The 13,022-nt window shown below is 47.6% G+C and overlaps 1 protein-coding gene across 1 annotated transcript in view; it reads left to right on the plus strand.

The window, feature by feature from the left end:
• The window catches only part of LOC307221526 (digestive cysteine proteinase 1-like), a 33,121-nt gene extending 20,099 nt beyond the window's left edge, over positions 1–13,022 (plus strand). The window contains exons 5-11 of the mRNA XM_079986114.1: positions 648–891; positions 3,092–3,287; positions 6,525–6,718; positions 7,609–7,700; positions 9,028–9,189; positions 9,889–10,078; positions 11,618–13,022. Coding sequence (XP_079842240.1) covers positions 648–891; positions 3,092–3,287; positions 6,525–6,718; positions 7,609–7,700; positions 9,028–9,189; positions 9,889–10,078; positions 11,618–11,805 — 1,266 coding nt within the window. The 3' untranslated portion in view covers positions 11,806–13,022. The remainder of the gene's footprint in view (positions 1–647; positions 892–3,091; positions 3,288–6,524; positions 6,719–7,608; positions 7,701–9,027; positions 9,190–9,888; positions 10,079–11,617) is intronic.

The raw sequence follows: 13,022 nt of genomic DNA on the forward strand, positions 1-13,022 counted from the left end.
AACATCTGGAGGGCCGAGTTTGCCTATGCCTGCTCTACACCAAGGGGAGTCCATGTGATGCCCTCCTGCTGTTGCCTGGCTACTGCAACCATCTGGCCCCAAGCCACTCTGGGGGCCTTTTTTGGCTGAAAAGTGGGGTAAAAATGCTGCAAGCAAGCAAGCAAGCATCATTCAATAGATGCAGCTTGCAAGTGAACTCCAGTATTACACAGTGGACGCTGGCAACCTGTCCAGCTTAATTGGTAGGCTATTTATTTGGAGGCTATGGGAGACTAGAGCAGGGGGAACCAAACTAGCTTTTGGGACTGTAACTCCTGTCATCCCAGGCCAGAGCTGGTGGTCCCAATGAGAACTGCAGTCCAACAATATATGGAGGGCACCCTATTGGCCACCTTTGGAGGAGACATAAGAGAGCTAGATAGACCAGAATGATGACCTCGGGTTGCATCCAGCTATGTTCTGCTCCGAGTGGACATACTAAAAAGAATAATCCCCATTAAAGTCAATGGGTTGTTTGCCGTGCATGTCCCACTCAGAGTAGACCCACCGGAATTGATGGATAGGGCTAACTTAAGTTTATGAATTGGTAGGACTCACATTGGATTACAGCCCTTTTCATGCCTGCCCTTTCCATTGCTCCTCCCCAGCCCATAAGGGAAGAATACTACAAAGGCAAATACTGCACCGTGTGGCAGAACATCTCTTACGGGGGCAAGAAGAAGAATATCTACACCATGTGGGTCACCAACAGCAGCTGTGGTGTGACACCTGTGCACTACGAGATGAAGGGTTTCAACACTTTGCTGGGGTCCCACTACGACAAGTATGAAATAGATTACACCGACTTCTCCAACAGCTTCCCAGCTTCCGTCTTCGACCTGAAGCCGAACGGTGAGTACGAGATTATCCTTCCGCACCCTTCCTCCAAGTAGCTTAGGGTGATCTCGCTCACAGCGGCAAAACAACTTATCTGGGTTGATCTTGCTCAACAACTTTGTAAGGCGGGCTAGCCCTCAAGCAGGTCTGCATCTTTGCAATGGATCTTCTGCCTGAGTTTGACATGTTAGCCTCTGCACTGCAGGGGTGAGGAATCCTGGGGCTCTTTGCCTGTTGTTGGACTCCATCTCCCATCAGCCCCAGCCAGCATGGCCCAATTGTCAGGGAAGGTGGGAGTTGTAGTCACATGGCACATGGAGGGCTGCAGGTTCCCTGTTCATTTCTGCTTTGCAGCTTCTCTCTTGTGTTTTCTGTGGCTTGGTTGGCATTCCACAAAGTGCACCCCTCACAGAGCTGCTGTTCCAAGCACTCTTAGCAAACTATAGCTCCCGGGATTCTTTGGAGGAAGTCATGTGCTTTAAACATGTTCTAAATGTGTTCTTTAATTGTACGGTGCGGATGTGATCTAACTGGTTGGAGCGCTTTGTGGAATGCCAACCAAACCACAACAAACACAAGGGCAACAAAGTATGAAATAGTTCTGTAGCACAAGATCTGGCAGAACGTTGTGGTGTGTGTGTGTGTGTGTATCTAGTCCTTAAGACAACATATTCTGTCCCAAATCCTCCCTAGCAGGCACCCACCCTATTCTTTCCTGAAAAGCGTAAACTACTGTGATTTCTTCACCTTCGTGTTGAGCTTATTTCTTTGCTGAACCTTCCTGGTCCAGTTGGAATATTCTGAGCTGGTTTTGCAGAACACATTAAAAGCGTAGTTTTAAACCCCCATCCTGCCACTGCTCCTGCTGATGAGACAAGCCAGAATATCGCCCGTTGCATCATTCGAATTTGGGCTGGTTCGTTTCTCTCCAGACAAACCACAAGTGGGAGCCAAGGTGTGTTTATGGCTTACCACATGTGGTTTATTTGGGGGAAAACAAACCATGCACCTGGGTTTGTATAACACAACAAGCCAGATTCTGGCTCAATCGGGTTGCTGTGCGGGAGGAGCGTCGTGGGAACTTTTACTGTGCAGCAGCTCACTGCTCATTCACAGGAAACCATAGTTCATCTTAAACTATGGTTGGTGCTGCAGGAGCCAATGTCGTGTGTTTGGGATGCTGTTGGACTACAACTCACACCGACCACTGGCCATGCTGATGGGACTGGGAGTCCAGAGACGATTAGAAGTCACCACATTGGCTACCCTTGGTTTTAATGCAAGAGTGGGATACCTTTGTCAACCTGAGGGCCCCGTTCCCATGTGGGCTGCCTTCCTGGGGCTGCATAACAAGTGGTAGATGTGGCCAGACACACACCACTCCCAATCCAGGCAAGCAAGAGGTATAACAAGAGGTATAAGCAGGGCCAGTGAAGTTTTTGGCCTGGGGGCATGGCCTGGGCAGAGTCCCGAGGAACAATCAGAAAAGCCCCAGGAGCTCCAATCAGTCCCCAGGCTTGACGTTCCTCAACTGGACCTCTGTTTCCATGTGTCAGCTAAATCAGACCTTCTACCTGCTTGTTTGTTAGGAGAATAGATGGGACAATAACTGATTGATCTGTTTGAGCGCCACAATTTAAGAAGGATATTGACAAGTTGGAACGTGTGCAGAGGAGGGCAACCAAGATGATCAAGGGTCTGGAAACCAAGCCTTATGTGGAATGGCTGAGGGAGTTGGGTATGTTTAGCCTAGAACAGAGGAGATTGAGGGGAGATAACGATGGCCATCTTCAAATATCTCAAGGGCTATCACATGGAAGATGGAGCAAGCTTTTTTTCTCCTGATCTGAAGGGTAGGAAGCCAGTGGCTTCAAGTTACAAGAAGGGAGGTTCTTACTAAACACCAGGAACATCTTTCTGACAGTAAGAGCTGTTCAGCAGTGGAACAGTCTTCCTTGTGGGGTTGTGGACTCCCCTTCAATGGAGGTTTTTCAGCACAGGCTGGGTGGCCACCTGCCATGGATGCTGTAGTTGAAATCCCTGCTTATTTTATTTTTTGAATGTTCTAAATAGTTGTTTTTAACTCTTTATAATTTTATCATTGTATTCTCTTTGTGTATTCTGCTTTGAGGATTTTATTTATTTCTTTACAATCAAGCAGTGTATACTTATTAGGAAATAAATAAATAAATCTGCCGGGTTGTTTTCTCCCTAGAAACAAAACTATGTGATGAACTGCCCGGCGACTCCTCAGAGCATCACATCATGGCAAACCCCATGGCAGATTTTGTGGGGGGAGAAGAGGACCGAGCCCATCAAGTGTTCCACCAATACAGAAAACGGTTTGGAAAGACCTATGATGATGAACGGGAGATGGAACACAGGAAGCACACCTTCACCCACAACATGAGGTCATTGGTTGTATTTGAATTTTTTTTTTCATCCTGTCCTTCAGCCAAAAAAAAGGGCTCTGGGAGCCACAAGAAGATAGTCCCTGACCTCAGGTTTACAATCTAAAAGGCACAGCACAAAAGGGAAAAGGGACTGGGAGGGGAGAGGGGGGAAGCAATCTTAGGAATCATAGAATCATAGAGTTGGAAGAGACCACAAGGGCCATCAAGTCCAACCCCCTGCCAAGCAGGAAACACCATCAGAGCACTCCTGACATATGGTTGTCAAGCCTCTGCTTAAAGACCTCCAAAGGAGACTCCACCACACTCCTTGGCAGCAAATTCCACTGTCGAACAGCTCTTACTGTCAGGAAGTTCTTCCTAATGTTTAGGTGGAATCTTCTTTCTTGTAGTTTGGAACCATTGCTCCGTGTCCGCTTCTCTGGAGCAGCAGAAAACAACCTTTCTCCCTCCTCTATGTGACATCCTTTTATATATTTGAACATGGCTATCATATCACCCCTTAACCTCCTCTTCTCCAGGCTAAACATGCCCAGCTCCCTTAGCCGTTCCTCATAAGGCATCGTTTCCAGGCCTTTGACCATTTTGGTTGCCCTCCTCTGGACACGTTCCAGTTTGTCAGTGTCCTTCTTGAACTGTGGTGCCCAGAACTGGACACAGTACTCCAGGTGAGGTCTGACCAGAGCAGAATACAGTGGCACTATTACTTCCCTTGATCTAGATGCAATACTCCTATTGATGCAGCCCAGAACTGCATTGGCTTTTTTAGCTGCCGTGTCACACTGTTGGCTCATGTCAAGTTTGTGGTCAACCAAGACTCCTAGATCCTTTTCACATGTACTGCTCTCAAGCCAGGTGTCACCCATCTTGTATTTGTGCCTCTCATTTTTTTTTTGCCCAAGTGCAATACTTTACATTTCTCCCTATTAAAATTCATCTTGTTTGTTTTGGCCCAGTTCTCTAATCTGTCAAGGTCGTTTTGAAGTGTGATCCTGTCCTCTGGGGTGTTAGCCACCCCTCCCAGTTTGGTGTCATCTGCAAATTTGATCAGGATGCCCTTGAGTCCATCATCCAAGTCGTTGATAAAGATGTTGAATAAGACCGGGCCCAAGACAGAACCCTGTGGCACCCCACTAGTCACTCTTCTCCAGGATGAAGAGGAACCATTGATGAGCACCCTTTGGGTTCGGTCAGTCAGCCAGTTACAAATCCACTGAATGGTAGCATAGTCAAGTCCGCATTTTACCAGCTTCTTTACAAGAATATCATGGGGCACCTTGTCAAATGCCTTGCTGAAATCAAGGTAGGCTACATCCACTGCGTTCCCTTCATCTACCAGGCTTGTAATTCTGTCAAAAAACAAGATCAGGTTAGTCTGACATGACTAACCTGATTTTGATAACGACTACCTAGGATAGAGGGACGGGAGTGGCGCTGTGGGTTAAACCACAGAGCCTAGGGCTTGCCAATCAGAAGGTCGGCAGTTCAATCCCTGCGACGGGATGAGCTCCGGTTGCTTGGTCCCTGCTCTTGCCAACCTAGCAGTTCGAAAGCACGTCAAAGTGCAAGTAGATAAATAGGTACCGCTCCTGCGGGAAGGTAAATGGCGTTTCCGTGCGCTGCTCTGGTTCGCCAGAAGCGGCTTAGTCATGCTGGCCACATGACCCGGAAGCTGTACGCCGGCTCCCTTGGCCAATAAAGCGAGATGAGCGCCACAACCCCAGAGTTGGCCACGACTGGACCTAATGGTCAGAGGTCCCCTTACCTTACCTAGGACTGAAATATTTGAAGAGGAGGAGCTAGATATTGGTGGCTTTTCAAGCAGAGCTAATGAAGAAGCGCTGTCATCCCATCTCACCTTTACTGATGGAGTATATTATAAAAAGGAGTAATTATGAAACAGGTGGTGGCTGTGCTGTCAGAGTCAAAGCATGGGATCTGAAATCTTGCGCCAATATACCGTATTTAGATCTGGCTCTGGTTCCTGGAGGTGAGGGGAAGGAACATAGGGAGATGCTCTATACCAAGTCACACCAGTGCTCACACCATTGCTGTCAACACTGACTGTCAGCAGTGGTTGCTGACTTGCCAGTTGAAGACCAGTGGGTTAGAGAGCCAATAGGAACACGGGAAAGTTCCTTGAGCTGAGTCAGACCATTGGTCCATCTAACTGAGTATTGTCAGCACTGACTGGCAGCAGCTCTCTGGGGTTTCAGGCAGAGAACATTTTCACCCTTACCTGAAGACACTGGCAATTGGACCTGGGACCTTCTGCACACAAAGCAGATTTTCTACCAATGAGCCACAGCCATTCCTCAAGGGGAAGTGTGTACTCTTGCATATGCATGCATGCATGGAGGCACACTTGGCTTTTTGATGATAATATTGAGGTGACTGTAGCTACGCTTGTCTGAGGCTACCTTGTTGTTTTTAAATCTGTTCAATATAATAAAATTCATTTTAAATCCCAGTATCCCAGCCTGTGCTGAGCCCTGCCACTTAACACATGTTTTGGGGCTTAAGCTTTGCTGAAATCAAGACCCAGATCATTTGGGGCTCTTCCTCGAGGCTGGGGCCCCTCTGCTTAGTTGCTTCCCTGCATTTTGACCTAGGCTTTGGCACTGTGCTCTGAAGCAGCTTTTGTTTAATACATTTATATACTTCCCTTCGGTGCCAGTTTATCAGGACGATTTACAACCGGGGACAAAGCACACCATTGTAACAGAAACGTACTGAAACTGTGTTGATGAAAACAGCAGAATAAAAAGCAGCCTAAACCAAGTATCAAAACGCCACACTAAAAAAATTCTCATCTGCTGTCGAAAGCCTGGAACATTGTAAAAGACTTGATATGTGCCCTGGACGTTGAAAACAGTGCTATGCCACTTTAAAGAGTCATGAGCTTCCCCCAAAGAATCCTTGGAAGGGTAATATGTTGCTGAGATTTGTTAGGAGACCCCTGTTCCCCTCGTGGGGCTGCAATTCCCAGAATTCCCTGGGAAGAGGGACTGACTGTTAAACCACTCTGAGAACTATAGCTCTGTGAGGCGAATTTGGCCATACCAAATTTCTACTTTGGCTTTATCCCTGTACTTCCAAGAACCGTGTGTTAGTGTTCAAGGTACCTTTAACCCCAAGAGGGTTAGGGGAGGACGACAACAAGCCTGAGCCGCCCCCTGCCCAGCCCAGCCCCTTCTCCTCCAGCTTTCCCATTCTTTCTGCCCCCCTCCCCCCCAGGTTTGTCCATTCCAAGAACCGGGCCAACCTCTCCTACAAGCTGGCGCTGAACCACTTAGCGGACCTCACCCAGGATGAGATAGCTGTGATGAGAGGCAAGCTCAAGACTACAGCGCCAAACAATGGGCTGCCTTTCCCTGAGGAGATGTACGTGGGCCTAATCCTGCCAGAGAGCTTGGACTGGCGGCTTTACGGTGAGTGGTTTTGGATGGCAATCCTGTGTAGGCAAGGAACAAATAAGAAGGGGATTATACTGAGTCGTGCCATTGGTCCATCAAGTTCAATACTGTCTACACTGACTGGCAGCAGCTTTTTAGGATTTCAGGCTGGCCTCTCTCCCAGCCTTACCTGGAGATGCTGGGGACTGAACCTGGGACCGTCTGCATGCAAGGCGGATGCTATATCTCTGAGCTATAGGCGCCAATTGTTGTAAGCAATTGTGGTCCTAAGCCTTGGGAAATGCAGAGGAGAGCAATAGAATCTCCTGATGTTTTTTATTTTTGCCTGAAAAGCAGCTGTGGAGACTCTGAAACTCGACTGGAGCAGTGGTACTTGGAGAAAAGGGCATTAGTCTCCTCCCAGCCAAATGCAGATATTCCAATATACATACAGGTATTCCTCTGTTTGCCCTAAGGGCTCATCCACACTTTTTGCTTTCTCCCAGGAAAACCTGCTCTGTAATGCTGAATTGGAGCAAACCTCAGTAGGGTTTTCTTTGGACTGATGTTTGCTCTGATTTAGCATTAAAGAGTGGGTTTTCCTGGGAGACAGCGCAAAGGCAGAACCATTCCAACTCATGCCTAGAATGAATGGACAAGTGGGAAACCTCTTTGATCTGTACTTTCTAGGCATGGGGCAAGCAGAAATTTCCCCAGCACTACTGCTCCACTCAAATGTGGCCCCTCCCTGTCCCCCAGTTGGTTTTAATTAAAAATGAAAACAGAATTAACTCTCGAATGGCGCATCCTTGAAGTTACACACCTCTGCTGCTCCACATCCAAAAGGAGTGATGTTGCAGTAGCTTGATGGCGACAGAAATGGTTGTGCAGGTGGATCTCAACTCTTTTCTGCTTGTCCCTTCCAGGTGCAGTGACTCCAGTTAAGGACCAGGCTGTGTGTGGCTCCTGCTGGAGTTTCTCCAGCACTGGAGCCCTCGAAGGGGCTCTCTTCCTCAAGGTAAGAGCTCACCTATGTCTCACCAGGGAATTTCCTTTCAACTAATTTGGAAGGTGTTGGGGAACTCAGCGAATGGATGCTACACAGGTCCAAGCTGTTCACATTCCTGAGAAAAGTATTTATTCTATTATTTTCCCCAGCCACTCTGGGTGGCTAAAAACTTCCCGATACAGGGCTGCCTTCAGATGTCTCCTAAAAGTTGTGTAGTTCTTCATCTCCTTGACATCTGAAGGGACGACGTTCCACAGGGAGAGCTACCCAGCTGGTGTGTCATTTCTGCTTACCAGGAGACATGATGGGGAGGTTGGTGCGGTGCACAGGCATGCTGATGGAAATAATGCTGTGATTCTGCTGGTGCACTTACACTGCACTGAGCTCCCCACCACCTCCCTCCTGGTAAGCAGTGGCAACGTCTATTTTAATATTTCATTTAGTACATTTAATTTCCCACTTCTATTCAGTAGGGGGAGCACAGAGCAGGGATACAAAAAGGCATCATTTTCCATTCCACATTGTAGCTATTGCATGCAGCTCTGCTTCCATTCCGCCACAGTTCATCTTTCACCACAACTTCACCTCACTGTCCACTGTGGCAAAATTGCAAAGTTGGCTATATAAATTACACTGTCATTTCATTCTTCCACTCTGTTTTTTTCAATGCTAAGGAAACACAATGCAAGGGGTCTTTTTGGCAGTGGGGGGGCGGGAGGAAGCTTAATTGATGCATAATCATTTGTGGACTGAAAGCACCAACAGTGAAGGCCAATAATTTTTTCTGGATTGATTTTCATTCTGAACATGGGTCAAATTCCTTTGGAATTTTCCAACACCCCAGGTTAGTGGTCTCCAATCCAGATACAGGCCAGTGACAAAGCTGCTCAGCTTCAGCAAAGAAACGGCCCTATTTTCCACATTATGAATGTAACCTTGCTTCAGCAGTAAAATATGCTATTAATGCTTCTTTTCTAAAGGGAATGTTCCATGTGTGCTATCCTGACATTTACGGTTTAGCACTGCGTGGCTAAGCAGGTACAGTGGTACCTGTTTTTGAACGTCTCTATTGACAAACATTTCAGAACTCGAACGCCATAAACCCAGAAATAAACGCTTCCATTTTTTAACGTGCCTCGGAAGTCGAGTGGCTTCCACTGAGTGTATTCTCAATTTTCTCTGTTAAATTTGCAGACTGCCCTTTGTGCCTCAGTTTTCAGACATTTCGGAACTTGAACGGTCTTCTAGAATAGATTACGTCCGAAAACCCAAGGTACCACTGTAACAGTTTCCTCTCAACCAAGGCTGACATTTTGCTTCTCTCCTGTTTCCCCAGACTGGGCAGCTCATCCCTCTGTCTCAGCAAATCCTCATTGACTGCTCTTGGGGCTTTGGGAACTATGCCTGTGACGGTGGCGAGGAGTTTCAGGCGTTCGAGTGGGTCATGAAGCACGGCGGCATTGCCAGCACAGAGTCCTACGGCCCATACAAAGGCCAGGTGAGAGAAGTCAAACCAGAATTAGTTTACTAATAAGCCATTTATTACACAACAGCTCCCAGGATTCTTTGGTGGAAGCTGTGACTGTTTCAAGTGGCGTCATAGTGCTTTGAATGTGAATATCCAAGAATCTTGAGAAGGAAAGTCTGCCAATCTCACAGGGTGAGATTATGCCCACTGACTCCATCCTTGGCTGCATGTTCATGTGAAAGAGGGGTGGGCATCTATACTGATGCTGTGCATTGGAAAGCATGTGTCCGGCAGGCACACTGGCGTCTGAAGACTTCGCAGGAGGTGGAAACTCCAGCACTCCACACAAATGTGTTTCTTGAGCACGATAGCATTTGTATGTGCAGCATCACTATGTACATCATATGTATGCCAGTCTTGACTGTGCATAGGGTGGCAGGCAGTGAGGTAAGGCGGAGATATGCATGGGCATAGAAGGCTGTGGTTTGCACAGTGTGCTGTGAACTGGTTGCCCAGCAGCAGTGTCCCCAGCCCTCCAGCTAAACTGATCTAGCCCAGACTAGAGGGGCAGATCAGTGAAGACTCCAGACTGCACATGGAGAAAGAAATGTATTCAGAAAGCTTTTAGAAACTCCTGGACAACAATGGTGGTTAATGAAACGATGAGTGAAATCTTGGGGTTTTCTTTTTGGGTTTCATCCCCACCTGGGTGATTCTTCTCTCTTTCAGAATGGCTACTGCCATAGCAACGACACTCAGCTTGTGGGCAAACTCAAAGGCTACGTCAATGTCACCTCTGGGAACCATACTGCTCTGAAAGCTGCCATCTACAAGCATGGCCCCGTGTCTGTCAGCATCGACGCCTCCCACCGAAGCTTTTCCTTCTATTCCAATGGTGTCTACTACGAGCCCAAGTGTGGTGAGTCCCAGCCTATGAGATTGTGGCAGAAAACTGTAAATTAGGGCGGGGAATCTCTTCTAGCCTGCGGGCCACATTTTCTCTTGCTTGTGGGTAATCTTCCAGGGGCCGTAGGCTAGGGGTGAACAAAGCCAGAGGCAAAACAGGGTAGAGCAGTGGGTGTGAATCCTACCCTTATGCAGTAGGCTATATTCCCACCTGAACTACACCTCTCCATCCTGGCAAACGAGTCCTTGTCAAAGTTACACCCTCAAGGAGGAAGTGGAGCAGAGCTGGTGAGGAGTGTGGCTTGGTGTGGGGTAGGCTGTGGCCTAGGGGGAGCCCCCCCCCCGAGCCAAATAGAGAGGCCCAGAGGGCTGCATTTGTCCCCTGGGCTCAAGGATCCCCACTACCTGCTGTAAATAAAGTTGCACTTCCCGCGATGCATCTCAAGAGCACTTGGCATAACCTGCACATCATCCCACATGGCTATTTGCGATACGGTAAACTCCTCCATGCTTTGTATGGCGAAATTGGAAGCTAATGCCTCCCCAGGTTATGGTCTGAAGGCATGTGAGGCTACTGAAACAAATGTCCCAGGTCTAGGTCTGGTCAGTGCTTGGATATGGGTGGTCACCTGGGTACCGCACGTAAGACATCTTGGGTTCTATAATGGAAGAAATGCAAGGCAGTAAATAAATACATAGATGCTGATTTCCACTGCAACATCCTCTGTGCTATCTGCACAGACATCAGCCCTATGCAAATCGGAGCGAGGCCGTGGATATCTGGATGGTCACTTTGAAAACAGGATGCTAAACTAGATAGGCCTTGGCAGGGATCTCCTGTCCTCTTGATTGCTGTGGCCAGCTGGAGCACCACCCACATAGATCTAAAAGTTTCGGGTGCCTACCCACTCACTAAGAGATCTACTTGTGGGAAAGTTCTGCACCCTGCTGCTTCCAAAGGGGAGTTGAGGTCCAGCAATGCACATCAGCTGCAGCCAACAGGGCCAGTGGTTGAGGGTGACTGACGTTGTAGTCTAGCAGTGTTGGCAAGTCAATAGCCTCTTTACCTCTGAGGTAGAGGATGGTGTCACATGGCAGCCTGGCTGATGATAATCATCACTTACAGAAAGTGTGCGCAATGGTTGTTACTGCAAATCATCAGCTGGTTATAATTACGCCTTTTGGCAAGCACTGCCAAGACCTTTGCATATCTCATTCATCGTCCCGACCCAACCTAGGAGGCAGGTCATTATCACAATCCCATTTTGCATATGGTATTTGGGATGAGGAAGAATGCAAATGGGTCACTCAAGGTAACCCAGTAAGTAGCTTTCTCTCTTCCTGGTCCCACTCTTAGGGTCTGTAATCCTGAGTTCTAATATGGTGAGAGGAAAATGATCTCCCTTTTCTGCAGGAGGCCATTGCACATGAGGAACTGAATTCTCAATCTTCAGCAGTACATTTGGGTGGCAGCTTTGTTCCTGTGCTCTTTTCCATTATCCCACTTGTTACAAAGCTTGATTCTTTTATTTTTTTTTTAATCCATTTTTAGGAAACAAACGAGGCCAGCTGGATCATGCGGTCCTAGCTGTAGGTTACGGTGTCCTCCAAGGCGAACTCTACTGGCTTGTGAAGAACTCCTGGTCCACCTACTGGGGAAATGATGGCTACATCCTCATGTCTATGAAAGACAACAACTGTGGAGTTGCCACTGATGCCACGTTCCCGATCATGGCATAACCCAAGCTTGCCTTGGGAAGCTCCTTCAGGGAATCTCAGAGCTGATACTGTCCAAATATATATTTTGCTCTCAATCAGGACCACCACCCCACATACGCCCAAAACTCCTAAACATCCCTAACATATTTGTTTTTGTGTGCTGAAATCTTTAGCCACAGGGCTGGAAGAGTTTTGGGGTTGTTGTTGTTGTTGTTGTTGTTGTTGTTGTTGTTGTTGTTGTATTTTTGTTGTTTAAAAAAAGGCCTAATCTCAACTATATTGGAAGCTATTTCATGAAGGCTTTTCCCCACCCTGAGAAGCAGGGTCTAAATACTAGCCTGGATAAATAAAACCACAAAGTCCAGTCGTCTTATAGGGATCGCCCTGTTGAAACAAAAATAACTTCTGCACCTTCTTCCAGTATTTTTGAGAGTCCTAATCCTCCTTGTGCTTGCTTCTTGAATAGGCCCTTCATCACCCAGTCTCTTCTTATCCTTCATGCCTCCAATTCCTTAAACCCACTACAGTCATACCTTGGAAGTCGAATGGAATCCGTTCCGGAAGTCTGTTCAACTTCCAAAACATTTGGAAACCAAAGCGCAGCTTCTGATTGGCTGCAGAAAGCTCCTGCAGCCAATCGGAAGCCCCGTTGGACATTTGGGTTCCGAAAATAGTCACTTCTGTGTTTGTGGTGTTCGGGAGCCAAAATGTTTGACTTGCAAGGCGTTCGGGATTCAAGGTACAACTGTAATAAGAATTATAGAAGCCGTTTTCTTGGGTGTTTGCTGTCCCCTCACCATGAACCCCTGTTTCCAAAGCTTTTACAAAAACCACTGTACAAACCGCAGAACAATGTATTACGGTGCCAGGCCTGGAATTCCTTAAGGCCATGCACAAGCCAAGGAGCTATGTCCTTGTGGGCCTTAGGTCAGGGAGGTGGAACGTGTGCCCTTCCAGATGTTGCTAGACTACAACTCCCATCATCCCTGAGCAGCCACCATGCTTGCTGGGGCTGATGGGAGTTGTAGTCCCAATACCACCTGGAGCTCAGCAGCTCCTCATCCCCACTTCCTGGAGTGCAGGATTCTTTTTACATGAAAGGCGATATACAGCAGTTGTAGAAGGATGGGTGATCAACTATGGCTTTGTCAAAGCTCCATTCTCAGGTGTTCCCTCCTCTTCTGCATCAGCTGCTATGGCTCTTCCCAAGTGAGCCAATTAAAAATATGTACATACCA

Source organism: Podarcis cretensis, assembly GCF_951804945.1.
Source record: "Podarcis cretensis genome assembly, chromosome: 8".
In the NCBI taxonomy this organism is placed as follows: Eukaryota; Metazoa; Chordata; class Lepidosauria; order Squamata; family Lacertidae; genus Podarcis; species Podarcis cretensis.